At 53.3% G+C, this 27,959-nt stretch overlaps 1 protein-coding gene across 2 annotated transcripts; it reads right to left on the bottom strand.

Annotated features, from left to right (window-relative positions):
• Positions 1-7,697: 7,697 nt before the first annotated feature.
• Positions 7,698-27,517, bottom strand: LHX2 (LIM homeobox 2). 2 transcript variants are annotated; one of them, XM_036855820.1, is made up of 5 exons: positions 27,303-27,517; positions 25,561-25,763; positions 24,193-24,596; positions 18,311-18,516; positions 7,698-8,572 (listed from the first exon to the last, which is right to left on the bottom strand). In XM_036855820.1, the coding sequence occupies exons 1-5, from the start codon at positions 27,420-27,422 to the stop codon at positions 8,285-8,287; spliced, it is 1,221 nt and encodes a 406-aa protein (XP_036711715.1). In that variant the 5' UTR covers positions 27,423-27,517; the 3' UTR covers positions 7,698-8,284. The 2 variants fall into 2 exon arrangements, with proteins under 2 accessions (XP_036711715.1, XP_036711714.1); XM_036855819.1 differs by having other exon boundaries at positions 7,876-8,572; positions 24,193-24,620.
• Positions 27,518-27,959: the final 442 nt, after the last annotated feature.

Here is a 27,959-nt window from a genome sequence, read left to right as displayed (position 1 = left end):
GATCACAGACACACACATCTCAACAAAGGCACAGACAGCCCCAAATTAACATACACACCAACACGACTACACACTCAGATACACTGACATCCAAACACACCTCCCTCCAACTCACACCCACCACACCTCAGTGCACAACCCACACCCTGCCTACCCATCACACACCAGGCAGACAGGCTTCAGTCCTCATTCATGGAGGCCACTGGCGGGGGGGGGGCAGAGTGAGCCCCCCAGGGAGCCCAGGATGGGTGCCTGGAATTGCACCTCCTCTTCCCTTCCCATACTTGGGGAGTCCCTCAGGCTTGAGTCCAGCACCTCTGCCCAGAGGCCCGCAGGAATGAGCCTAAAGGAAAGGAGGGCATTTGGGGGGACCTACTGTGTGCCAATCCCTGTGCTGTGTGCTTCCATGCTGTCACAGCCCCTTGACTCTGCCTAACGCAGTGCCTGGCACACGTTAGGGACTCCAAAGCAGAAGCTGAGGAAAGCGTCCAGAGCCCCGAATAGAATAGATATCGCTCTCTGACCTCCCTGCGGGCATTTCAACAGTGCACACCCCACCCGGACAATGCCGCGGTGCACCGCCAGGCGGCGCCCTCCGCCAGGCCCCTGCGGGGGCTCCAACTCCCCACACCCGGCGTCCCTCTTCCAGTTCCCGCTGTGCCAGGGCGGCTCCCCCGGGAGCTTCGCTAGGTCCCCGCGGGCGCCCCCGCAGGATGTCTCAGCTCCTCACCCTGCCGGATCTGACCTCAGCTCCGGCTTCCGCCCCCTCCCCAGTCCCCAGGGGCCTCCTGGGACAGCTCCGGGCTCGCAGCCACCCCCTCTGCCCAGAACCGCCCCGAAGCCCAGCCCCACCCCAGGCTCTGTCTGAGAAATTCTGAGGCCGTCCCAGAATTGGGGACCTCCTCCCTCGCCTCTTCTCTTGGAGCAAAGACTGATAAAGGTGCCTGAAGTGAAAGACCGAATTGAATTGAATAAAGAGCAACAGCTCCCTCGAGCAGAGCAGAGCAGAGCATCCTACGGGCCAGGCACTGAGTTATATCCTTCAGAGTTCACAAAACTCTATGAAGTAGGTGTTACCATTACCTTCAGAGAGGCTAAGTAATTTGCCCAGGAGCCCAGGAGCAGTAAGTAGCAGCAGAGTCTAGGGCCAAAGCTCTAAAGGCAAGATTCTGAGCCACAGTGAAGGTTCATGCTGACATTTATTCTCTCCAGGACCTAGGAAATATTTTTTAAGGACCCACCATCTGCCAGGCACTGTGCTGGGTGTAATATAAAGAAGAACACAGGGATACTGAGTCATAGACTTAACAGTGGCAGGAAAGAGAGTAAAATAGTCCCTAAATATGCACCTACAGATTCATCATTAATTTGCGCAATTGCTAAAGATACGTTACTAGGGACCCTGTGCCCAGCAGTGTGCTGGCAATGCTGGCCTAGGCAGGAAGAGGCCAGCCTCGGGTGGCCCTGTTGCAGGGTGGAGGTGAGTGGGCACAAACAGACAATTACTGCCCTGTGTGGTGAGTTCACTCTGAAGGACACAGTTACAGCGCAGTCAGGAGAGAAGAAGGCTAAGCAGGAAAGGCTCCAAAAAGGAAGGAGCTTCTGAGCAGGAGTTTTTGAGGAGAGAGGGGGGGTAGGACCCCCATGCAGAGGGCCCACCCAGCATATAAATCACGGATGAGTTTGGTGTGCTTGGCTAGCATTGAGCCCAGAGATGGTCCCGAGTCCTGCACCAGAGAGGTGGACGGAGACCAGATTGTGACCGAGTCTCACACACCAGCTTAAGGACCAACTTGCTCAGGAGGGATGGGAAACCCAAAGCAATGAGTAAATGTCCCAGGTCCCTTTCATGCCTCTGTCATGTGACTCAGAGGTCCCTGATGGGAAGGATGGGCCAGCACTTTGATGTCTTTTAGAGGCATCAAAAACTTGACAAGTCCAAACCCCAAATCCCTGGTCATTTTCCCCCGTCCTCTTCCCAATGACTTTTCCCACTGCATCAAAGGGTCCCGCCAGCTGCCCAGTTGTGGCTCTGCCCCCTCTTCGCTCTCCCTCCCCATAGCCAGCCCACCTCCTCTGCTCCCATGCAGTCAGGTGCCCCATCATTTGAGTGACCTCACATTTGTCTCCGTCCCCAACTGCCCTGGTTCATCTTTTCCAGTTTCCTGGTGCTCTTGGAATAAAGATACAGGCAAGCTGCCTGGAAAGCCTATGGCCATGTCTCCAGCCCCAACTCCCACCATTCTGGCCCTTGCTCTGAAATCTCCAGTCATACTAGCTACCTTTGAGTGCCTTGGACCTACTGGGCTCAGGGCCTTTGCACATGCTGTTACTCTTTCTTCTCCCCCTCCCCCTCCCACTTGCTGAGTTAATTCCCACTCACTTACCTGATCTCTCAGTGACACCTTCCTCCAGGAAGTTGTCCTTTCCCTCACCTGTGTGTATGGTCTCACATACACCTTATCACATACATCATTAGTTACTTTTGAGGCTATTTGACATTTGTATCCCCCACAAGACTCCGAGTTCCATAAGGGCAGGGACCGTCTTATTCACTGGTATCCCTGGTGACCAGCACAAGACATGGCTCTCAATAAATGTCCTTTAGCAAGATGAACTTCTGCTGCTTACTGGCTGGGTACCCTTAGGTTAGCCCCTTCCCTTCTCTGAGCTTACACTGCTCATCCCTAAAATGAAGGGGCCAGGTGGGTAGTCCCCAACTCAGGCTGCCTATCAGAATCCCTGATTTTAAAAAGATGCACAGGTAATCATCATCATCATCATCGAATTGGGAGTGGAGAGTGGGTGGAGGTATGGATGTTACAAGAATGAGTGAATGCTGATCCCTATAGAAGCTGGGCAATGAGTACATAGGGGTTCATTATACTTTTCTGTTTACTTCATTGATGTTTGAAATTTTCCATAATAAAAAGCTTTGTGTAAGATACACCAACCTGGGCTCCCCCGCAGTGGGGGTATTTTAGAAAAGCTGCTGGTTCTGAGGAAGCTAGTTCTGAAGCACAGGTCTGGCTAGAGGCTCTCCAAGGCAGCTTCCATCTCCAAAGAATTTTCAGTGATTCTCTCCTGCCTACATGAGTGCCGCTCACTGCTGGAAAAATCCTACACCCCGAGCACCCTCCTGCCCTCTCCCTGGATCCCCCTGTGGCGTCAAACACCACCAGGTCAGTCGCCTGATCTTCCAACTCAAAAAGTTTCCCAAAACATCCACCCCTGTTAGGACCCTCTTCTGGGCTCCCTCTGCCTCTTGAACCTCCAGGCCAGCTGCACAAGACCCCAGGATGGGCCGGAATTGTCTAAGTGCCCCCAGCCACAGTGCCTGGCACGTTGGATGGACTGATAGGTGCTAGCTGAATTTCTAGAACTGCAATGAAAATCTCTTTGTGGCCCCCAAGCTGTGTGATCCTGAGCAAATGACCCCTCCTTGGCTCCCTTCTCTGTGAAATGGAATGACACTCCCTGCCTCATGATGCTGTGGGAAGAGCTCAGTGAGATAATGAGCATAAAGGCATGGCAAGTTGTGTAGGACTTCCATCCCATGCAGAGCCGGACTCTCCTTCCTTGGGGCTCCTGTAAGCCCCCGGGCTTCCCTCATGCTGACAGTGTCTGGCTGTTGACGTGTCTGTCTCCCAGAAAGCCTGGGAGCCAGAGGGAGGGGCTGTTGGCCAAATTATCTCCACGTCCCCAGACCTCGATGCCCAGCACTGGGCCATGGAGAAAGGGAGGAAGAGAGGAGGGGGAAGATGGAAAGGAAGGTATGAAGGGCCCACTGGCCCTCCTAGAGTCCCCAGGGGCCAGAGGGTCCAGGGCGGCCCCTCCCTGGGGCCTCAGCTGGCGGATGAAGCCTGGAGGTGTTCACTCTTGCCAGCAGAACACACAAGCCGTAGCGGCCAACACTTCCTCTCCAGGAAGCTGGTTCTGCCATGTGGGACTCCAACCTGAGTACAGGGTGGGGAAGGGGGCCTGCTTGGTTGTATCCTGGGCCTGCAGCCCAGGAAAGAACAGGGGGATCAGAGTCATCTTCCCAAGGCCCCCAGGGCCAAGCTCCAGCTGGTATTCAAGGCTGTCCATGAGCTGAACCTGACCCACCTCCACAGGAGCACCCCCAGCCATTAAATTACTCTCCACTCCCCACTGTTCTCTGTATCCTCTTGCCTGTGCCCAGGCTGTGTCCTCGCCAGGAATTCTCACCCTGCTCCCCTCCTCCACCCAGTCACCTTTGGTTCATCCAAGATCCCAACTCACATAACATCTCCTTGGGGTCTCTCCCAACTTCTTGAGACAATTCCTCACCCCTTCCCTGTAGCTCCCCTCATATTTAGTCAAACACGAATATAGCATGTATACATTCTCTCGTGGAATCCTAACAGTCCTCCTACAAGGCAGATAGTGTTGGCCCCATTTTACAGATTAAGATACTGAGGTTCAGAGTGGCTAAGTACCTTGCCAAAATTCTTGCAAGGCAGAGAAGACTGGAAGGTCTCTTCCATCTGCCCCAGGCCTCCCCTCTCTAAGGAAAAGGAGAGTTCATAGGATGAGACAGGACAGGGGACAGTCACTGTCAAAACCTCAGCCCCTGCAAACTGCCTAATGCCAGGCCTGGGTATAGGTCCCCAGAACCAGGAGGCTCTCCATGTTCACAGCAGGTTGGAGACCAAAAGGTTTTGGTGATGGTCCCTTGGTCCCCTCTGGAGCCAGCATGCAGGGAGGTGGCAACACTGCCCCAGAGTCTCAGGTAGCAATGATGACAGCATCTTCTCCCTCCCTCCCATCACCAGGGGACAGAGCTGGGCTGGCAGCCTAAGCCCAGCCTCAGCCCCTGCCCCACCGAGCGCCTGCTTTCCAGTCTGAGTCTCTGTTTATTTCTGCTGTCCTTTTTGTGCCACCTTCTCCCTCTCTGAGTGTCACTCTTCACCAGTTCAAACGACCATCTCTATTCCTCTCGCTCTGTCTCTCTGTCCAGGTCTCTCTCAGCCTCTGAGTCTGTCCCAGGATCTCCCTTTATCTCTGAGTCTTCTCAATCTCCATTGGCTTTTCTCTCCATCTTGTCATCTCTCCACCTGTGACTTTGTCTCTTAACCTGGATCCCTGTCTCTTGTCTCTCTGCCTCTTCACTGCTCTGTGGCTGTTCGCTCTCTTTCCATCTCTCTTTCCCTGTCTACTGCGGATCTGCCTCTCTGCCCCTCTGCCCTGTATCTTTGTCCCCATTGTCATCTCTGTCTGTCTCTGCGTCTGTGCGTATCTTTGTCGCTGTCCCTTTCTGCCTCTGTGTCTCACTCTTGCTCTGCCTCTCTCCCCATCTCCCGTCTCCGTCACTCTCTCTGAGTGTCTCACTCTGTGTGTGGTGCTCTCAGTCTGGACTCAGGGGAGAGCAGTGCCTTCCCCACAGCACCCCCATCCCTGGCCCAACAGCAGGCCCTGCTTCCAAAGTTGCTCCCATGTAGAGGGCGGGGGACCCCTGGGCATCATTCCAGGGCCTGCTCCCTCTGGGTGGCAGTGCTGACAGACAAGATAGGGATCGGACTCAGGTCTGTCCAGGCCTGAGCAAGGGGCACAGCCGGGTTACGTGGGGGCGTCTGGGTGCCTGCAAATGTTTGCACGTGTGCACATCTGGGTTTGTATGCGGGTCTCCCTGTGTGGGGTGCTCTGGGTGTCTGTCTGGGTATATCTGTGAGCGTCTGGGCCTGTTTATGTCTGTCTGCTAGATTTGTGCACGTGCGTCTTTGTGTGGGGCTGTCTGGGTGTGAGCACATTAGCCTGTGGGTCTATCCATCCAGTAGAGCCTCAAGAGTGTACCTGTGTGTGTCTGTGGGTCCCTGGGAGTACCTGGAGTCGGGCTGTATCTGTGCGGTTGTCCACGGGCCAGGCCCTCTGCTTGCATTCTCTTACCTAGTCATCAAGGAGGTACAGATTCTGTTACCCTATTTGACAGATAGAAAAGTTGAGGCTCTTAACCCACATGCTTGGATGTGTGACTACAGATGTGTCTGCTTGAGTTTGAGAGCTTGGCCTCTGGAGACAGACCTGGTTCAAACCCTGGCTCCTCTACCACTAGCTGCCTGACCCCAGGCAGCTAGTGGTTAATCTTGGGCAATCCTGAATTCATTCAGCAAAAATGTATCAATCAAAACCAGATAAAACTAATCCATGGTGTTACAAGTCAGAATAGGAGCTACCTTGGGAGGGGTTGACAGGGAGGGGGCCCAAGGGAGACTTCGGGGTGCTGTAAATGTCCTGTATCTTGATCTGGGTGGTGGTTACACGGGTGTGTTCATTTGGAAAACAGCAATCAAGCTGTTCATTTCAGAAATGCGCCCTTTATGCACATTATACATCAATATAAAAGTTTACCAAAAATTTATTGAGCTCTTACTATTTGCCAGGCATTAAATAGCAATAGAAACAATAGTGTTTGTGTGTGTATGTAACATTTCAGAAAGTGAGTCACTTCAGGCTTTACATACTTTCAACCCATTCCTGCCCTACTCCCTTTCCCCACATGGTCCCAATCATGATGGCAGGAGGAGGAAGGGAGAGGGACCGCAGTTCTGGGCTGGATTGCTGCCCTGCCCAATCTTGCCTGGCTGTTTTCTCCTCAAAGCAGCTATGATTTTCCCTCTGGGTTTTCAAATTGGTGGGCCACTGTGGGGCATTTTGCTAGACGACAGCTGGCATTCGATCAAGCTGGTAACAGAGTACCCTGCAGTAAGGCTCAGGGCAAGAAATGAGGGGTGTAAGATGCTCAGTGGACAGACGTCACACCTGCTTGATGCATCCAGCAATGACAGGCAGTGCCTGGATACACACATTCCTGCTCTCCACCTGCAAGGTCCTGACGTGTCACTTGTCATTCCATAAAATATATTGAGCTCCTACATGCCAGGCCCTCCGCTGGGCCCTTCAACACACCTCACTTCACCCTCACTACAACTGCCATGTAAAGGTCACGACTGTCACCTTCCAGCTGAGGAAACTGGGGCCTGGAGAGGTGAAATGACTTCCTTCAGCTCACACTGCTCAACAGAAGAGATTCCAACCTCATTCTGCCTGGCTCTCATCCTCCATCCTCTCTGGATGCATCTTTTCTCTGGGTTTCTGAGGTTACCTGAAGCTTTAGTAAAGGAACCAAATTCATTTGGTTTTGCCCTCTTGTAAGATTTTGAAACTTTGTGTCTTATATTAGGAAAACTCGAGCTTACGCTGCCCTTTGGTGACAGCGTTCACTCCTCATGGGGAAAGGCCTCCCTCATTGCCTGACATACCCTTCCAGCCCAGAGAAGAGCAGAAGAGGCAGGTGTAATGACCTTTGAGCTTTGTCAAAGGATCCAGCAGGGCGTGCTTATTTAATATTTGAAAGAACACATGCATGAATGAATGGTATTTTGCTTACATGCTCCCCACTTAGCACATAGCACACGTGCTAAGATGATCTCTTGTCTGTCTCTGCCTCTACTCTAAATTCCTTAAGGGCAGGGACTGTGTCTACTTCATCTCTGGATCCCAACAAGCAGCCCAAAGTCTGGCACAAAAGAGGGTCCCCGCAAATATTATAAATATTTATAAGTTATTATAAATAAATATTATAAATAGGGGAAGACCTTGGAATTGATCTCTGGGCTTCAGTAAGACTCTTAAGTCCTGTGAATTTGGCACACCTCTAAACAGCAGTGGCACCAGCTAGTTTCAATAAGTGGTTTTATTACTGGTTAGATTTTACAAATTCTGATATTTGAACAGACTTCCACCTTAAAATTCTAAAACAACAAAGCGACTGTTGGAGGGGGTTTGATTTTTTTCCTTTTTTTTTTTTTTTCTTTTTTAGGACTATTCAAAGTAACAAACTTTTTTTTTTTTTTTTTTACATTTTTGCTCTGGTCATAAATATACAGAGAGAAAAAGAGGGAGAGAAAAATGAACAAGTCATCCAAAGTATGGAGATAAAACAGTATTCCTAAGGCACGTGGCAGTCTTTGAAAATACAGAAGCTCTAGCCAACTTAAATTATTTGTTGTTTTTCCTCGCTCAGTCCACAAAACTGTACAGTGACACAAATGTTGTGTTGCAGATAGATCTTCCAAGTAATTCCACTCCACACCGCTGTGTCAGCAAGGGGCGTAGTTATTTTCTTCCTCATTTTCCAGGCGAGATCCTAAAATGTGGTTAGTTAGTTGCTCAAAGCCTCTATTTTAAAATACACTTGGAATTCAACTAAAGATAATTTCTTTTTTAAAGAAATTGTGGGGCGGGGGCGGGGGGCCGAGAATCATTAGAAAAGGTTGGTAAGAGTCGTTTGCGAGGGGCTGTGAGGCTCGTGGCCCTCCAGGTTGCCAGGCACAGAAGTTAAGACGGACGTCACAGTCGGCAGGGTGGGGCTAGTCAAGTCTGTGAGGGTGGTGGGCGTGCTGGAGGGGCTGAGCGAGGCGTTCGACAGCTCCGAGGCCGGTCCCGACGGCGTCCCCGTCTGCAGCGCCGCCTCCGTTGACTTGTCCACGCCAGTGTTTTCCTGCCGTAAAAGGTTGCGCCTGAACTTGGCCCGGGCGTTCTGAAACCAGACCTGCGTTGGGGAGAGGGAAGGGCTGGTCAGAGGAAGGCGGGCAGGACGAGGAGAAGAAGGGCAGAGCATGCCCCGGAACTGTTTAACTCAGAGATGCCAATCGGTGTTCTGCCGGAATGCGGGGGTGGGGGGGGGGACGGGGGGCGGGGGGCGGGGGGCGTGTATTAAAAAGTTGGGCTGGCAATATTTTGTTTTGTATTTTTATTGTTAATACAATAAAAATGTCCTTTCCTCGAATTGCCTGTTACTGGGTTTCCCCTTCTGTTAGAAGGTTCTCAAATATTGTAGCCACTAGCCGCATGTGGCCACCCAGCACTTGAAATGTGGCTAGCCCGAAGACGGCTGGTCTATAGGTGAGAACCACATCAGATTTGAAGGAAGTAGAATATCTCGATGGTAATTTTTATTTTGATTACATGTTGAAATGACAATATATTGGACATATGGGGCCAAACAGGATATATCCTTAAAATTAATTTTACAGGTTTCTTTTTGCTTTTTTAATGCGGCTACTGGAAAGTTTTCAATGTAAAATTACATATGTGGCTCACATAGCATTTCTATTCTGTTCTGGGAGATTCACACAAACCAAATCTCGATCATTTTTCACCATGGTTGAGAGGTTCGTTTTTTTGGCAGTCGCCTTTAAGCGGGCAAGAGATCCCACAAATTCTTGTGGGTACCATTTTTCAAGTTTTTCATGGCAAGTCTGGTAAATACCAGAACGATGTAAAGAACACACAGGAGTCGTCAGTCAATAAAGAGTCACTAAGAGGAAGAAAAAGACGCAGCTCCTAATCCCCACCACTATCTGCTGGAGAAGCCGCCAGCATCCCAGACCACTGGGTTTCAGGTCTCAGGGCGGAGTGGACAGAATGGGAAGAGCTGCCCGACGAAAGATTCCCTCTCCCGACCTGCCATGTCCCAGTATCCTTTACGAGGGAGGTGGGGTGGGGGGCCCAGTTACTGAGCTCGGTGTGAAAAGAATGCCCAAGAGAGAGAATAAGGGTTTGCTTTCATTTTCCCTTGAGCACCGACACACGCATACATCCGCACCCACACCACTGCACACAAGCCTGTACACACGAAGTATCGATACTTATCTACACAGCACCCCCCAGCCAGTATGCCCACCCATCGAACTGCACAGAGAGATCCCGCTGTACCCCGAGGTCCTCAAAGTACTTTGGGAGAAGCCAAGAAAATCTGGGGGGAGGATGGTTGGGAGCTGGGGTGGGAGGTTGTATCTCCCAGAGAAAAAAGCCCAAAGGGCAGGGGCCCCTTCCCTTCCCTTTGTGTGAAGAAAACACTCGCCGGAAGCCTCCCGATAAAACAGAGGGCCTTGGGGAACTGAACAGATTCTAGGGTGTCCAGCTGCATCTTTCCAGGTGCGCCTGCATCTCCTGTCTTCCTAGTGTCTCAGACAGGGATCGGAAGGGCCAGCCCTCGGCCCCACCCTCCCCTGGGGACCACCCCAGCTACAGGGGCCTGCGGCCTCAAATCCTCTTTTTGGTGGCCTGATACAACTTGGGCTCAATTAAAAAGCACAGCCTTGGGGCTTCCCTGGTGGCGCAGTGGTTGAGAATCTGCCTGCCAATGCAGGGGACACGGGTTCGAGCCCTGGTCTGGGAAGATCCCACATGCCATGGAGCAACTAGGTCCGTGAGCCACAACTGCTAAGCCTGCGTGTCTGGAGCCTGTGCTCCACAACAAGAGAGGCCGTGACAGTGAGAGGCCTGTGCACCACAATGAAGAGCGGCCCCCGCTCGCCGCAACTAGAGAAGAGCGGCCCCCGCTCGCCGCAACTAGAGAAAGCTCTCGCACAGAAACGAAGACCCAACACTGCCAAAAATAAATAAATAAATAAATACATTTATTTAAAACAAAAAAAAAAGATCCCAGGAGAATTTAAAAAAAAAAAAAGCACAGCCTTTAGAATCCTGGAGTAAGGAGGGAGACGCAGACCCTGTGAAGTCGGGAAACAAAGCTCTCTCCCGCTGGATCTTTCCAGGAAGAAAGCACATTTTCCCTGGCCTTTGCCCAAAGCAAGCCCATCACCTCTTCTGGGGGCTTGCAAATAAGTACAGTGCTTCTAAGACCAGCCTCGATAGGCACTTCTTGTGATGGGGGCTCCTTCCCCGCCCGGCCTGCAGAAATCTACAGAGGTGGGACTCTGTGTCCGTCTGGCCCAGAGAATGACCGATGGAGAAAATGATGGAGAAAGCCCCCAGAGACCCTCAGAGAGAAGAGGCGACTTCCCCAAAGTAACACTGCAGATTGGGGACTAGGAAGGCTGGAGCCATGACGCTCTTGCCACCGTCCTGTCCTGAGCATGTGTGGCCCTGTGAGCGTCCTGTGGGCCTGACTCTCCAAGCGGTAGCAGGAGCGGGAAGCCCCGGGGGCAGGGCATCGCCCATCGGTCCGGGGCTCCAAGCCCTTGGGAAGGGCTGGAGCCAGTTAGTTGCTGGCTGTTTGCTATTTCTCTGGCGTTGCCCCTAACAGAGGTTTGTAAACAATGACACCATCTTCCACAACTGCCTTCTCTGCTTCACTGAATCTGAGGTGCTGGGAATCTGGTGGATGAAAGTCAACAACTCAACTAAAAGCCAGATGCTGCGGGGGTTTGTGTGGAGTTTGTTTCTCACCTTAAGCCAGGCATCACCAGAATTCTCCTGGGTATTTCAAAAAAAAATCCCCTCCCAAGAGGTTGTTGGGACAGGGACCTTGTCTAAGTCATCTTTATATCCCTGGGGATATGGCAGAGGGACTGGCAAAGATTAAGAATCAGTCACATGCATTGAGTTAATAGTAATACTAACAGATAATATTTACAGACCTCTTCATGCCGGGCACCCCCCGGCCATCCTCTAACATGCACGGTCACAGGTTATCTCCATGATAGGCCAAGTAGGGAGGTACTATCATTATCCCCACTTTATAGATTTAAAACCAGAGAGGCTTGGAGAGGTAAAGTCACTTGCCCAAGGTCACACAGAGGCCAAACTGAGATTAGGATCCAGGATTATCTGCCATAAAAAGTCCATGCTTTCCCTACTACATGATCCGGAGTGAGTCAGTGAATGAATGAACGAATGAATGAGTGAATAAACACAGAAGCAACTACGATGTGGTGGAAAGAGCACAGGCTGTAGCTTCCAGCTCTGGTTCTGCCACTGACCAATCAAGTGACCTCTGCTAGTCCCTTACCTCTGGGTCTGCCTCAGTTTCCCTACCTGTACAACAAGCGGGTTGGACCACACCATATGATCTCTATGGCCTCTTGGGGTGCTGACAGGCTGCGATTCTCTGGCAGCTGCAACAAGGAAGATGATCTGCTCTACCCACCCATCTTCTTAAACTGACAGCCCTCTCTCTTCATCTCCAGGGAGTGCCTCAGTCAGGTGCCCAGGGGATCCCCAGCAGGTCCTGGGTGGAGGAGGAAGCCCACATGGTTACACGGCTCCTCCTCAGACACCCCCTGGCACCGAAGGCTGAGCTTTGCCTCGCAAATCCCCTTCCCCAGGATTCCTTCATCAAGGAGACCAGGAGGGCCAGTGGGAAACCCACTCTGCCCCACAGATCCCCTCCAGGGCCACTAAGGAAACCAGCCAAAAGACAAACGCTTCAAGCCCAAAAATGTCCACTGGCGGTTTCTTTTTATGACATCAAAACCAATGGCCAAAAAAAAAAAAAAAAAAAAACCAATGGCTGCATCCAAAGCATCCGACCAGATGGGACAAGTGCAAGTCACGACACAGCCACTCCACGCAGTCGCAGAGGAAATGTCTTGTGATGAATGTTATGTGAGGAAAAAAAAGACTAACAAAATGACATCCTCTGGTATTGCAACTTCATAAAGCAAATAATAACGATGAATATTATTCACTCAGAAGGCAACGTCTAAGCAAAGTTCTAAGGATTTTACACATATGAACTCCTGTTAGTGCCTTACAAGGTCAGCACTGATACTATCGTCAGGTGAGCAGACTGAGGCCCAGAGCCCAGCCAAAGACGCAGAGATGAGATGTGCATCCCAGCAAGCTGGGCCCACGCCCCTACCCACTACTTAACTTCCAAACTGCACACCTGGATTACTGGTTTCCTGTGTCTTCATATGGGTAATTTTCCCCCCTAGTTTTCTAACCTGCCTGTATGGTGGTTCTATTATTTTATAAACTTTAAAGAAAGTTTTCTTTAAAGAATAAAAAATAAGGAGCAGTGGACTGGATATCAGGACCCCTTGGTTCCAGTTCCAGGGCTACAACTACTTTGCTCCGGGGCCTTGAACAAGTCACTCCACCTCTCTGGGCTTCAGTTTCCTCTCTTCTAAACGGAGAGATTTGGGCCAAATCACCTATGAAATTCCATCCAACTTCAACCATCCGTGACTAGATCAAACACTCTGTACAGCCCTGTGCAAATGACATGCAGAACAATGCTCACTCTCCCCATTTTACAGGTGGGGAAGCTGAGGCTCAATGAACTGAAGTCCTAGTTTAAACCTCACCTCCTCAGGGAAGCCACTCCTGACCACCTCCCTCCCCAGGTCAGGCCCCCGTGTTTATGCTCTCGTTGCACCCCTATATTTTTCCATCCTAGCACTTCTTCTATTTTATTTTTGTCAAGAGTTAAATAAGGGTTCTGTGGCCAAATACACTTGGGAAATGTTAGACTAGACAAAGTTGAATCTCTTCAAGATTTCTCAATGCCTGTATTAATGCCAGTGTGCTCTGATCTCTAAGAGAAGGACGCAGTCAATCTTTGGCATTTCCCAAACTTATTTGGCCCTGGAATCATTTAAAGATATTTTTACTATGAGATATTTCAAATATACAGAAAAATATAGAGGTCAATCTTATCACCATTTTAATTATTTATACAATACCTTGCTGGACATTGTCTCCCCTGTGGACTGTACATTCCAGCCGGGCCTGTTCACTGCCAGGGTCACCCCTGAATCCTCAGTACCTCATGCCCCGCCCAGAACATGGCAGGTCAGTGTATTTGTTCAAGTGAGTGAACGGAGGAAAGCCAGTGTCCTCAGTTCTTGAGTTCTCACATAGGTTAATGATGACTAACTGGTCATCTGAAGAATGCTTTTAAACTGCTGGTTGTTAAAATGTATTTTCCTTCAAAGTCACACTGGGAACCCCTGAGGAGACGTTCACCCATCCAAATCCATCAGCTCACCAGCCCCTTCCCCAGCCTAGGGCACCTTAATGTCCTGCCTTCCTAATCCTTCCCCAGGAAGGAAGAGAGGCAATGCAGAGGCACATGGATGTGCTGAGCAATGCTCTCCAAGAACTGGTAAAGCTTAATGTCTTAATGGACTTCGGTCCAAGGGGCCATTCTGTCTCCCGGTCACCTTGCCCACTGGTGACAAGTGAGTACTGTGATTGTCATGCTGCTGCTGCTGGTGACAATTTTGAGCACTTTTTACGCCCCTAGGGCTTTACAACAGAATTCCTGCTTTCCTACCAAGACATGGCACCTATGACTCACTCCTCCCCTTGTCCCCCATCTGTCCTGCTGCGTTCGGCAGCTAGATCCAAGGGGAGGGGGTACTGAGAATCACAATCCCTACGCTGTGCCATATTGGAAAGAGCTGTGGAATCAGACCAATCTGGGCTTGACTCCTCCTATCACTTATTAGCTGTGAGACTCAGTGCAAGGGTTTTAGCCTCTCTGAACCTCAGTTTCCTCATCTGCAAAATGAAGATAATTAAAATTTTTAAATGTGTGCAAAAGGGGATGGTAGACTGAACCTTACTAGGTAAATGTGTACGAAATTAATATGTATTGAGTCCCTCATATATACTTTATAAATTACACTTTCTGTCATCTTACTTACTCCTTGCAACCACCTAGTGAGGCACTGTTATCATCCCCATTTTATAGCTGAAGCTCAGGGAGGTTAAGTCACTTGCTCATGACCATTCAGAGAGTAAGTGGGAGGGCTGAGTCTGGACCTCGTATCAGCTCCAAATTCCAGCAGGGATACTGCATCCCGGGCCTGCCATGTTGATGCTTATGCATTACAGATTCAGTAACAGCCTAGAATCCCTAGACACACACACACACACACACACACACACACCCTACATCATCCACTTCTGGGAACACAGCCTCAACCTTAACCTGCCCCGCCCTGCAGACTCTCTCCGCAGGGTCGAGGTGGACCACAACCTGCAGGGGGCACCCAAGGCCTAGCACAATTAAGCTTGTGTAGCCAGTGATGAGAAGCCATTTCATGGGCACCTACTTTGTCTACTTTGTACCACCAGGCACCATGCTGGAGCCTTCCCATTCATTGTCTCAATCCTCAGGAATCCTCAAGGTACAAACTATTATTATCTCCACTTCAAAGACAAGGAATTGGGCTCTGAGGGGAGAAGTTAAAGTGCCCAAATCACATTGTTGTTATGTCAGAAAGGACTTTAATCTATATGTTACCTTCCAAAGCCACACCACCAGCTGCCTCGCCCCAAACTGCCCCCATCCCATCTCCCCCAGCTGGCCCATCAGTAGTCAGAACACCTGGGACAGAGCCCCACCCTGCCAATGCCTGGCTCCTGTGTCCTCAAGTAAATCACTTCATCTCACTAGTTCTTAAGCTTCTCATCTGTAAAATGGGGAGGAAAATATTAAGGTAAGGAAGATGAGTGGCTGGAAAGACAATGCTTTGCAAACTGCTGCATAATCATGAGCTGCTGTGCTGTTAGGGAACACTAAGCATTTGTGCAGGAGATTGGGAGGTCTGGGAGGAGGGAGAACAGGGGTCTGATGTGTCCTGTGGGTATGACTGCCCTCACCCCAACAACGTACAGGCCATAAATGATACTCACACTCAGAGGCTGCCACTGCTGGGTTGGCTTAGAGGAGAAAGAGCAATGCCCACTGATCAGATGTGCCTGGATTTGGATCCAGCTCTGCTACTTACCAGCAAAGTGTGACTTGGGGCAAGTGGAAATCATTTGGGCCTCAATGTTCTCATCTGTACAGTGGAGGAGAAGGGATCATGATGCCTGATAGTGAGGACTCAATGAGCAAATGTACTTCATGAGTCTTTCAACACATAGTAGACACATAGTAGAGCACTCAAACATTTATTGATTAGTGCTTCTATCAGTGATTCTCTCTCTCAACTAGTCCCATGCCCAGGCTTTTCTGAGTCCCCATGGTGGAGAGGGCATGCAGGTGTGAACAGCCCTGGCTCAGGATTTTAGGGGAGGAAGGGCAAGTCTAGACCCAGGTCACACAGATGAACCCTTCCTCACACACAGGGTAGGTAGTTGATCTCTCCCCTGGTCTCCCACAGAAACTCCCTCCCGACTGATCACACTATGGGAAAACCGATTGTGGGTCTGTCTCGACACCTAATAGGTGAATTTCTTCAGGGCCAGGACTGTGGTTCATTCACCTCTGTGTCTCCAGGGCCTGGTGCCAATAGCTATTTGGTCAGATGAAAGAATGAGAGATAACTATGCTGGAAATCCAATGTGTTCCTAAATCAAGCTTCCTTACCAAGGCCAGCAGAGATCAGCTCCCCACTCCAGATTCAGACCCAACCATGGACATTTACTCTTTATTTCACTTAATCTGGATAATTGGCGAGGTATGTGCCCTAATGGTGCCCATTTTACAGATGAGAAAGCTATGGCTCAGAGAGGGTAACTAATTTGTGCAAGACACACTGCCGGTGAGTAGAGGGGCAGAACGGAACCCAGCTCTGCCTGACTTCAAGCCCCTGTTCCTGCCCCTGCCTGCTCTTAGGGCTTTTTTCACGGATCCCTCTCCCCCCACCAACTCACCATAAGGGCATCTAGAGAGAGGAAGGACTACTAACCAGAGAAAAGGCGGCAACCACAGATCCTCCGTCCAAATTCGCCCAGGGCTGAGGAACAGAGGGGGCGCCAAGGAGAGTCGCCCGACCTAATCCCCAAAAGGAAAAGTCGGAGGAAAACGGACCAGCGGGATCTGAGACCCCAAAGGGCCGCCTCTTCTCGAGCCCTGGTCAGAAGGACCTTGGGCAAAACGGATCCCTAACAGGAGGGGCGGGGCCCGCGCGGAGCTCCAGGGCGGGGGGCGGGCCCAGAGAGGCGCATCGGTGTTTCATTGGCGGGCCCTCAGCTCCCTCCGCTACGTCACTGAGCCCGCGCGAGACCAAGCTGCGCCAGCCCCGTCGCGGGGCGCCGGGCTGGCAGCCGGGCCCAGCCGGCCTGGGGGCCCGGACTCCAGGCTTCCCGGAAATCTGCGGACCCTCGCCCGCGTCACAGTCCCATGCCGCCACCGCTGTCACCTCCAAGATGCTTTTTTAAAAGTTCTAACAGACTCGCAAGAAAACTTAGGGTGGATCCACAGCCTTCGGTGTCGTCACCATCACCCTCACCCACTCGGTGTCGCCGCCCACCCCCGGGCCCTCAGTCCTCAAAGACTTGGGGCTAGGGGGTCGGTCGGACTGGCCTGCACTCAAATCCCAGCACCACTCCTCCTGCTGTGGGACCATAGTCAACTCACTTCATCTCCCGATTTTCTTACCCAAAAATGTGCATTGTTATCCCTACAGTCACACGTTCTGAGGAATAAATTGGTTAAACTAGCTATAAAGGGAGATATTCTCCCACCGTATCATTGTACAGATGGGGAAACTGAAGTCCAGCCACCAGAATAATTGTTTATACTAGTTAATATCAGTTAACTGATTAATCTAGTTAATGTTATCCTAGCTACCATCCACTGAGCGGTTGTCAGCTACTGTGATGGGCACTTACGTTACCTCAATTGCTCCTCCAATAAGCCTTCAGTGTAATTTCTTGTGCCCATTTCATATATAAGGAAACTGAGGCTCAGAGGAGTTAGGTGACTTGCCCAGGACCATGAAACGAGTAAGAGGAGGAGCTGAAGATTTAAAAAGTGGTGACCCAAGGCTCTGCCACAAGTTTGGGTCATACAGGCAGCTGGGATGCCTGTATCCCCAAATGGGGTTCTTAACATTTTGGGGGTGGTGGACAGACCCTTAGGAAATCTGGTGAAAGCTCTGGATCCTCTCTATCAAGAAAGCACCCTCATACAAGTGCAATGCTGCTTGTTTTCAGAGGCACCCATCTACTTCCATCCAGGGGATCTGCCCTAATCCCTCTCCCTTACAAACCTTGCTTCTGGGAGAGTCTGAGAAACAACAAAGAAACAGAAGGTAAATCTAGAGAGAGACAGGAAAAAAAAAGAGAGAGAGAGAGAAACTAGAGAGAGCAAGTGAGGAGCAAGAAGCAGAAGGAGCAAACGGCTAACAGCAGGTGCCTTGGACGGGCATCCTGGTTTAAGGGGCCAAGGTTGCTGGTGGGGGGGTGGGGGGAAGCTCTGGTTTAACTGAAATGCTTGAACCTTTTACAACATGAACATATTTGAGTGTCACCTGGGTAATAAATAGCAACTAAGAATTGCTTACAAGAAACAAAAGAGACTGAGTGTGTAGACAAAGAGGACAGAGGGACACACAGACACAAAACAGAAACACTGAGGGACAAAACTTGAAGGAGAGAAGACAAAGTTAGAATGGAAAAAAAAATATTGAAATACAGCTAGAGATAGACTGAAGAGATGGAGAAAGAGAACAGAGAAAGATAAAGAGATAGGCGGACGTAGAGTGGAAGGTCCTTCCAAGGCCCACGGCCATTGTGGGATTCCACCCCAGGTCCTGACGCCACAGATGCCCCCACCCCTAGCCCCGGCCCGGCTGACCTGGAGGACCCGCTTGGTGAGGCCCGTCTTTTGCGCGAGCTGCTTCAAGTCCTTGGCGTCGGGGTTGTGGTTAATGGCAAAGTAAGACTTCATGGTCCGAAGCTGGTGGTGCTTGAAGGAGGTGCGCATGCGCTTCGTCTTCTGGCTGCTCGGGTACGGCTGGTCGCGGTCCAGGTGCTCCGCATCGTTCTCATTGCAGCTCAGGGCTGGGGAAGGAACACAGAGACAGCAGGTGAACCTCCTGGCCCGGACCCCAACAACACTGCCAAGTCCACACCCACCCCACGCTTCGCCAAATGTTTCTAGCCTCAGGACCACACGGCAGGTGCCGCACCCCGCTGAGATGGAGATATTATCCCATTTTATAGATTTACAGGGGAGTTTGAGGTTGAGAGAGCCATCTGCCCAGGGTCACTCAGCTAGGAAATGCTGGATTCAAACCCAGCTCTAGGAGAATCCAAAAACCATTCTGAGCCATCATGTTACAATAATAATAGTAATAATAACAACAACAGCTACAACTTGTCAATGACATTCAACTCCACAAGATGTGCTAAAGGGCTTTACATGCACAGTTTCATCCTCAAAACAACCCTTTGAGCCAAGCATTATTTCCCCCTTTTTACAGATATTGAAACTGAGGCTCCGAAAGGGAAGTCACTTGACTGCAGACGGCAGGCCCATGATCTTCCCGTTTCTCCCTGCACTCCCTAAGGAGGAATGCAGTCTCCAGTCTCCCCTGCCCCTTTCCCCCACACAGTGTCTGGGGCAGGCACCTGGAAGTCACAGACTTCAACTCACTTTCCATACCCTCCACTCACTTTCATTTCTCCCTCATCAGTTCCTACAACCAAAGGTACTGCACAATCCCTTAGCCCTGGGCCGCAGGCACTGGGTCGAAGGTTGGAAACTGTATTTTGTAGCTTAATCCTCACCACTGCCCTATGAGGCAGTTGTTTCCCAGTTTGACAAATGAGGTGAATGAGGCAGGGAGGTTAAGCGATCTTTGGAAATCTCATGGAGTGGCAGAGTTCTAACCAAAAGGGAAGGAAGCTGGAGGAAGAAATTAACATGTATGCCACACCCAGGGTATGCCTTTGGCTCTACATACATGGGGGGAGGGGGGCTTCACTACTGCTCCAAGAGGTGGCTACTGCTATTCACCCCATTTTAGAGATGAGGAAACTAATGCTAAGGGAAATAAAGCCACACCATTGGTTATGGCTGAGCCTAGATTCAACACTGCAGTGCTTGCCTCCTTGCTGTTTCTTTCCCCTACACCACAAAGGCAGGCAAAGATGAAGCATGACTCTTTGGGGAGCCCGTCCCCATCCAGAAGGGGCCCAGCTGGGCCTGTCAATGCCTGGAAGGCACTGGGGTTGGGGACAGGGATGGAAAACTTGGGCCTCAGAAAGTTGCTTAGCAACCTGGTGGCTGATGGGGACACGCAGGACCCCTCTCCAAGATCCCCTCAATACATCCTGAGCCATCCCACACGTAAGGTCTTAATTTGGGGAATGCCTCATAGGAGATTAATTCATTCCCCCTAAAGTGGGCAACTGGGAATATATCTCCTGTCTCATCACATGCCCATAATAGAGCTGCAGATTTAGCAAATAAAAATACAGGCTGTCCAGTTAAATTTGAATTTCAGATAAACAATGAACAATTTTTTAGTATGATGTCTCAAATATTGCATGGGACATAACTATACTGAAAACTGATTCGTTGTTTGCCTAAAATTCAAATATTGCATGGTATACACTCATACTAAAAAATTATTCATTGTTTATTTAAAATTCAAATGTTGTATGGGATACACTTACACTAAAAAAATTTACTTGTCGTTTACCCAAAATTCCAATTTAACTGGGAGCCCTGCATTATATCTGGCAATACTACCTCAGAAGTACTCCTGCTCTCCTGGTGACCTACTCCTTCCCTGCCCAAGTGAGGAGTGGCCCCTTGCAGAAAACATTCACAAGATGCTGGTCTTGTCCCTAACCTAGGAGTTGTCAGCAAGTGGCTACACCTCCTAAGGGCTCCTCCCATAGGCACCCAGGCACCCAAGTCCTCCAGCCGGGCTACTCCCACTGAGAGCGCTCAGAGTGAAGAACGGGGATCCGGCAATTTAAAGGGGATCACAGAATGACTCCAAACGGGATCCGTGGAAACTGCCCTGCCCCCGCTGTGGGGAGCAACCCTCTTCTTGCCCCTAGTCCCCAGCTCCACAGGAGTGGGGGGGCAGGCCTCCCCACAGGGGATCTCTGGGCCCATTCCTCCGCCCAGCCCCTGCCTGGGCCTTGCTGCTGTTAATGAGCTCCATGGGGACCCTGGCGCCCCACGAACCCAAGGGACATGCCCTGAGTGAGGCCTAGATGGGGGGAGGTGGTTTAGGGGAGGGAGAAAGAAAGGGCAGAGAAAGGAAAGAAAGAGACAGATGTAGAAAGACAGAGAGAATGGAGAGAAAAGGAGAGATGGTAGGGAGGGAAAATGGACAGAGCCAGGAAAAAAAAGAAGAGGCAGAGGAAAAGAAAGCAGTGGATATGGAGAGAACCAGAGAGAGACAGCTACAAAGACAGAAAGAAACCAGGAGAGACACAGAAAGAGCCTGAGGGGACAGCAAGGCCCGGAAATAGTAGGGATGTTGTGTGGTGGAGGGTCCAGGCCAAGGAACTGAATCCCAGGTCTCAGGGAGACTGGGTCCCTGCGGGGTGGCTTTTTCGAAGCTGTTACAGGCTGGGGAGTGGTGAAAACAGGAAAGGGGGAAAAGGAGAGGAGGGCAGAAAAGGAGTCGGCCCAAGGCAGGGAGGCCGAGGCCAGCCAGCGGCTGGGGCAGGGGGCTGCGCTGGGGGCAAAGAGGCTGTTGAGCCCAGATTTGGTCGGTGCCCCAGGCCCCGCACTCTCGCCCCCAGCTCCCCAGACGGATCGCGGTTCCCCAGGATCGGGTCCGGGGAGGAGCAAGGGGACGAGGGGAGGGGGAGGACCAAGCTTTCTCTCTCCTTTTTTTTTTTTTTTTTCCTCTCAATTAGGCCGATTCAATGGAGCTAAAGAGCTCGTAAAATCATGAATAATTTACTCGTGATCTGTTATTAACCCATCGGGTTTCGAGCTCTTGTCGCTGGGACTGAACCTGTAATCAAATCTGACTTCGCCTCATTTTACTAAAGACTAGATTGTAGGTTCAATTGTCTAAATAATGGATTGGAATCAAATCAGTAATTATGCCGCCAGGCACACACACACACAGAAAGCTGGGGCTGGGGGAGGCCCGGGCATCCGGCCGGTCCGCGCGGGACTCCCGTGGCCGCGGCGCGCAAACCCGGGCGCAAAGCGTGCGGCCCGGGCCCTTCACGGTCTCCGGCGGCCTTGTCCGCGACCCCGGCCGGCGGGCAGCCACGCTCCGGGGTGGGGTAGGTTTCAGTTCCGCCTCCGGGACCTGGGCTGCGCTCTCGTCCCAGAGGGGCAGCCAGAGGAGGACCGCCGCGGCCATCGCCCCGGAAGGACTTTCCGACCCTGCGGCCCCGCCGCTCTGACTGCTCTTCCCTAAGCGAAGGGCCGGGCGCACCGACGGCGCCCCCTCACCACTCTGCCCGAGCTCACCGCGCTGTAGTGAGGTGCCGCCGCTCCTCCACCGGACTGTCCCCCACAGCGATGGGCTTTGCAGGGGGTCCGTGTGGCTGGGCCCCTGGGTGCGGGACACTCACACAAACAAGCTCGAGTCCTCACAGTAAGAATCACGCACCAAAAAAAAAAAAAAAAAAAAAAAAAAGAATCACGCACACAACGCACACACACACTTGCCCGGACACACCCCCGAAATCTCACCCTCCATGGGGCCCTCTTTCCAGTCCCAGCGACCCCACGGCCCACACTGCAGCCATTTCTCTCCTGCCAGCGCCGGGAGGGGAGGGAGGGGGACAGCAGCCAGACCGGGGGAGGCCTGGCCGGGCAGGAGCGGCCAGGGAGGCTCCCCCTTTTCCCAACCTAGTCCCGGGAGCCCCGCGTAAGCGAGCCGCAAAGCCACCGGCGGCACACAGTGCGCGGTTAAGCCCGGGCCAAGGCCAGAGACGTGAGCGTCGAGAAAGAGACAGGAACAGAGAAACGGGAGACGCACGCAGAGAGAGAAAGTGGAGCCTAGAGAGCCGAAAGGAAAAAAAAGGAAGAGAGGGACCAAAGAGAAAATGACGAGATGATATGCGTGGGGAAGTCTCGTAGAGATGCCAGCTCCTCTGAAACTCAGCCTCCAGACACATCTTGCTCGGTGCGGCGCGGCCTCGCCAGGGAAGGCGGCGGAGCAGCAAAAAGCACAAATACACCTCGGTACCTCCTACCTTTCAGTTGCAAACCCGGCTGCGAACCTGTCTGCCCGGGAAAACATAATCCCACTCCCAACCACCACACGCCCTGTGGCCCAGCCCGCCTGCTGCTTCCTACTGGAGGCCGACCCCACTTGATAAATAGACCGGCTTTGTTTTGGGGGACCTGATCTGGACTCAGTGTGGTCTATTCAGGGTGGTGGGTGACGAGGGATGGAAGTTTTGGAGAGCCGCATCTCTGGTAGAGCCTTCAACAAATATTAAATCCGCCTCGCAGACCTGGCCGCAGCCACCTCACCATTTACCAGACTGGGGGCTGTATTTTCCTCCCAGCTCCGCACACCAAGACACACATGCCCCACCATCACCCAACAAGCAACTTCGTTGGAGCGAACAGGGGATCCCCACCCGCCTCTCATCCCCTCCCCGCCCCCCGCCCCGAGCCAGCTCAGATTTTTAAAGATCAAAATAATCCTGACTTCTTCCCCACCACAGCCCTCTCTGCACAGTTCAGTGTTTTTGTTTTGTTTTGTTTCCACTTGTGCATTAGACTAAGGGGAAAAGGAGGAAGAAAACAAAGTCTCCGAATCCAATTCTGTCGCAGACGAAATAAAGAAAGTAATTGCAAATAAACTCTATCAAGTTCAGAAGCCCGGGGAGTCATAAACCTTTCCCGGCCTTGCAGACTTTGGGCAGATGTTAATGGTTCAATGTGCCAGGCCTCAGAACCTCCGCAGCTGTCCTGAGCGCGGAGGGACGCGGGAGGGGGCAGAGCCTCTCCCGGAACAACCCGGGGTTCAAAGATGCCGGAAATGCGAAACAAGCCCTCCACCCTACCCCGGCGCAAGGCCAGGCCTACTGGGTCCCAACCCGGGGCGCCGGCTTTGGAGGGTCGCGGCTCTCATCCCAGCGCCCCGCTGTCACCCGGACCTCGGAGGAAGAACCCCGGAGGAAAACCGAGACCTGGCGGAGCAGGAAGATCGGGTGGGACACTACGACCCGCTTTTTCTCAAAGGCTCCTGGGCCCAAGTTTCCCGAGCCTGCTGCACTCAGGACACTTCGCATGACCCCGGCCGCAGGCCAGGCCAAGCTCGGTGCCTGAGGCCACAGCCTGTCCTTTCTCTTGGGACCCCCACCGCTCTGCTTCGCTCATCCATCGCCCCAGATCCTCTCCCTCAGCCACGACAACCTAGAGCCTGTTTGGTGTCGGCTCTGCCTTGTTTTCTCTATCCTTGCACTTTCTGCACAGCAAAGTGGGTAAAAGGCCCAAACCAAAAAGCTGCTTCTGAAAAATTTCTCAGCGACGTGATCCTGCACCCAGAGCATCAAGACCATTAATGCACCCTCTCCTCCCGCTCCAGCCGAGAGCGCATGGGCTGGAGCCCAGGGAGCTAATGTCCCTTCTGCCAGGTCGTCCGGTGGGCCTGGGGAAGCTAAAGGCTGGAGTACCCAGAGTGCTATAAGTATACATGTATAAGACACTGAAATTCACTCGGCTCTTGGCCACTGACGCAGTGCACTTTCCCTCAACCCGTCGGGGCGCTCGGGGCGCCTCGCACTCACCAGCGTTGTAGGCCGCCAGGTCCGCCCCGGGCCCAGGGCTCTTGCGCTTCCTCGGCCGCCCCTTCTGCACCGTGCCCACGCCATTGTAGTAGGGAAGACCCAGAGGGTTGGCCCCGGCTGCACCCAACCCCGCGCTCTTGGCCGCAGCAGCTGCCGCTGCTGCAGCTGCGACATCCGCGTGGTTGAAGTGCGCGGTGTACTCGCCCTGCAGCAGCGCCTCGAAGTGCAAGCGGCAGTAGACCAGGCTGTCCTTCATGCCGAAGTGGTCTCCCGTGGTCAGCATCTTGTTACACGTAGTGCACGTGAAGCAGTTGAGGTGATAAACCAAGTCCCGAGCTCGCATCACCATCTCCGAGGCCGAGATGCCTAGGTGGCAGCGGGCGCAGCGCTGCACAGAGAACCGCCTGTAGGGACCATCGAGGGAGGGACTGTGGGGACACACGGTTGGGTACCCCCCCACATCCCTCCTCCAAGTGCCACTGCTGCCACTGGCGGAACTCCACTCCTCAAGACTGGCAACCGGGTCTTAACTTGGAGGATGGGGGGAAGATGGAACTAGATTTTGGCCCAGGTCTGGTCCTACCCTGAAATATAGTTTCCCTTAACCATTTTCATGCCTACAAAGACTTTATCCAGAGTCTGAGCAAGCCCTAGGAAAGCCTTTGCTCGGGAGTAAGGGGAACTTCCCAGTTACCCCTTCCTCAACCTCTAATCCTGCCCTCCACAGCAGTGCCTGGGCATCCTACAGACGTTTGTAATTTGTAAGAAACACAGAGACGGGAGAGAGACAGAGAGAGACAGAGAGAGAGAGAGGGAGAGGAAGAAAGAAAGAAAGAGGGAGAGAGAATAAGCAGACCTAACCCTAAACCCAAAGAGGAGAACCAAGGAACGTGGAGTCTGTCAGTGATTCCCGTTCTTCAGTCCTGGCCAGCTTTCACTCCCATCTCCAGGAAAGACCCGGAAATGCACCCAATCCAATCCCCCAGCTCTCCCTCCAACTTTGTTCCACACCAGCCTAGACTGCCTGGGTTTAGGGAGGGGGTGCCTGTTTCTGTTCCCTCTAGTTGACCCAAGAAACTTCAAAGGGAGAAGGGTGCAAGGACCCCCAACCCGAGCTTATTTTTGGTCTAAGCTAAGAAGAGGACACTTTCTGCTTTTCTCTGGGTCCCTACACTTCGCAGATCTTTCCAAGATTTCCCTCAAATTGCTGTTTAAAAAGGATGTCATCCAATTTGTACTGGCTTGGAGAAGGGAGGACCTAGGTAGGGAACCCTCCCTTGGGACTGGAGGGAAGGCAACCGGAGAAGATTGCACCTGAGATGAGGGGTCCTGGGTGCCCAGGGCAGTGGGTCCCGAGGTGGGGGCTACCTGTAGTAGTCTTCCTTGCAGTAGATGCTTCCATCCTTGCTGAAACAGGTGAGCTCCGACTCCAGGTTGAGCTTGCACTCGCAGCACTTGAGGCAGCGCATGTGCCACTGTTTGTCCACCGCCAGCAGGTAGTAGCGGTCGGAGATCTTGCCCCCGCAGCCGGCGCAGAGCGCAGCGCGGTCACTGCTGATGGACGGCATGGTCTGCGGAGGGAGGGAGGCGCGAGTCCGCAGCGCCTGCGTCAGCCTGCGACCCTGCCGCCACGCCACGGGGAACCGGGCACCCGCAGCTCCCTCCGAGGCTCCAGCTAGCCCTAAACGTGGGGGTGGGGGGATGGGGGTGCCTGCCAGGGTGTGCGGTGCTCTTCCTGCACCCCAAAAGGCCCATAACCAGGGGACTCAGGACCCAGGCCCGCCCATGCAGCCCAAGCCGGCCACAGGCCCTGGACCGGCTGCTGGCCTGGATAGATCTTCCTCCTTACTTCTCCCCCTTCCTGTCCCCTCTGCTCTTTTCCCAGAAAGGCTCGTGCTGTGTTTGGGGACTGGGGGCAGCAGTGGCTACTTCAGCCAAGCCCTCCAAAAGCTTCCCCCAAACTGTTTCTTAAAGGAGCCACTCTGCTGGGCCTCAGGAAAAGGGGTAAGATGACCATTAAAAGTCACCCTCCCCACAGACTCCTCTCCAGAGACTCGGTGGAGTTCCTGGCCCCTAATCCCAGTGATCTCTGGATCCTTAAGCCGAAGGTTCAGGCCAGGGCAAATCGCGGGGCAACCTCTGCCCCTCCACCACCTCTGCCACATTGTCTGGGGCCCTCTTGGGTCCTGGGAGATGGTGAGTGGGGTGCATGGGCACCCTCAAAGTCTCTGAGTGCAGGATAGGCCCAATCCAAATCCTCTCTTAACCAAACTGATAGGCTGAGAGGGTTTAACTGGGGAAGAAGAGCTCAGAAGCAGAGGCACGGGGGCTGCTGCTCTTGCTTTCCAAGCAGAGAAGGTTCGCTCATGCTCCCCACCTCCTTGGCCTCTAAAGGTCACTTCTGGGCCCGGCTTGGGCAGCGTCTGCTCATCGGGCCCCCAGGGAGGTCTGAGGCAAGGAACTGGCTATTTGGGGCTGGGCTGGTGGAGCCAGGTATGGAGATCCGAACGGACTCTCCTTCCACAAGAGCCAGGCCAGAGCCTGAACTCCCGGCCCTAACCGAGCCAAGTCGGGCCAGCCAGGAGGCCCAAGATGCGAACAACGAAAAGCGCTAGCCTAGAAGACTTCGACCCCTGAAATTGCGCTGGGACGGGAACCCCGATTGCCAGGAGGCGGGGAGAGGCCCAAGTCGGCTGGAGCCCCAGTACTGCCGGTTTGTTCGCCTTCCCCGCGCCGCAGGCGGCGCCGCCAGCAGCCAGAGCCGAGTGGTGGAGGAGAGCGCGGGGCTGGCGACCAAAGAGCCCGTTGAAGTGAGAAGAGAGCCATCGGGCCGCGGGTAGGACTTCGCTCCCACTTCGGGAGAAATGCTCTCTTCCACCCTCAGCGTCTGAAATTTCGGTTTCAACCTTGTTTCCCTCCTCCGCCAACAGCCGGGTTTCCCCTGAGCCGGGAGCTACGGGCCTTGCATCCTGTCCGCGGAGCCCCAGCGTCCAGTCCCGTGCGGCACGAAGGACGCTCCCCAAATTGCCCCCAAACTTAGGAGAGCAGAGGAGCAGACCGAGCCGGTCCCGTCCCAGCTTTTGGCCCCGACCCCGCCGCTGTGCGCCTACCGTCTCCGTGTCGCCGCGGTCGATGGCGGAGCTGATGGCGGGAGCCTCGCTCTTGGCCCTGCGGTCCATCTCGTCGATGACCCCGTGCACCTCGGGGCCCGACAGACTGTGGAACAGCATCGCGGCGGGACCGGCGGGGCCGGGGGCGCGGCTCCTCCGCGGGAGGGCTTGCCCCCCGCCTCAGCTGCCTGGCGCTCCCCGCGCTAACGGGCCCGGTGCATAGCCACCGCGGCCCCGGCCCCGCCCGAGCTCGGCTGTGCCCCCAGGCCGGGCTCCGGGCCCCGGGCGCCCGCGGGCCAGGACGCCTCCCGCCGAGGCGCGGGGGCAGCTACATCGCGGGGCGCCTGGGCGGCGGCGCCAAAGCCAGGGTCACAAGGGCACGGGGCGGGTGGGGGGTGGGTGCGGGAGGGGGTGAGAGACCAGGGCAGAGGTCAGCGCCCGCCGCGGGCGCTTTCACGCCGCGGGCATCGCCCGCCCGTCTTCGGCGCCCCCGGCGCAAAGCAGGAGCGCAAACTCTGCCCGAGGCGGCGACGGCTGCGGTCGGGGCTCACCCGGGAGCGACTAGGTGCCCACGGCCGCCCAGCTGCCCGGACCGCTCCCCTCCCCGGGATGTGCCCCCAGCCCAAGGCAACCCGCCTAGGCGCTGGGTCGGCTACT

Source organism: Balaenoptera musculus, chromosome 6, assembly GCF_009873245.2.
Source record: "Balaenoptera musculus isolate JJ_BM4_2016_0621 chromosome 6, mBalMus1.pri.v3, whole genome shotgun sequence".
Taxonomy (NCBI): Eukaryota; Metazoa; Chordata; class Mammalia; order Artiodactyla; family Balaenopteridae; genus Balaenoptera; species Balaenoptera musculus.
The sequence above is the reverse complement of the archived record's forward strand: the minus strand, read 5'-3'. Positions and strand labels throughout refer to the sequence as shown.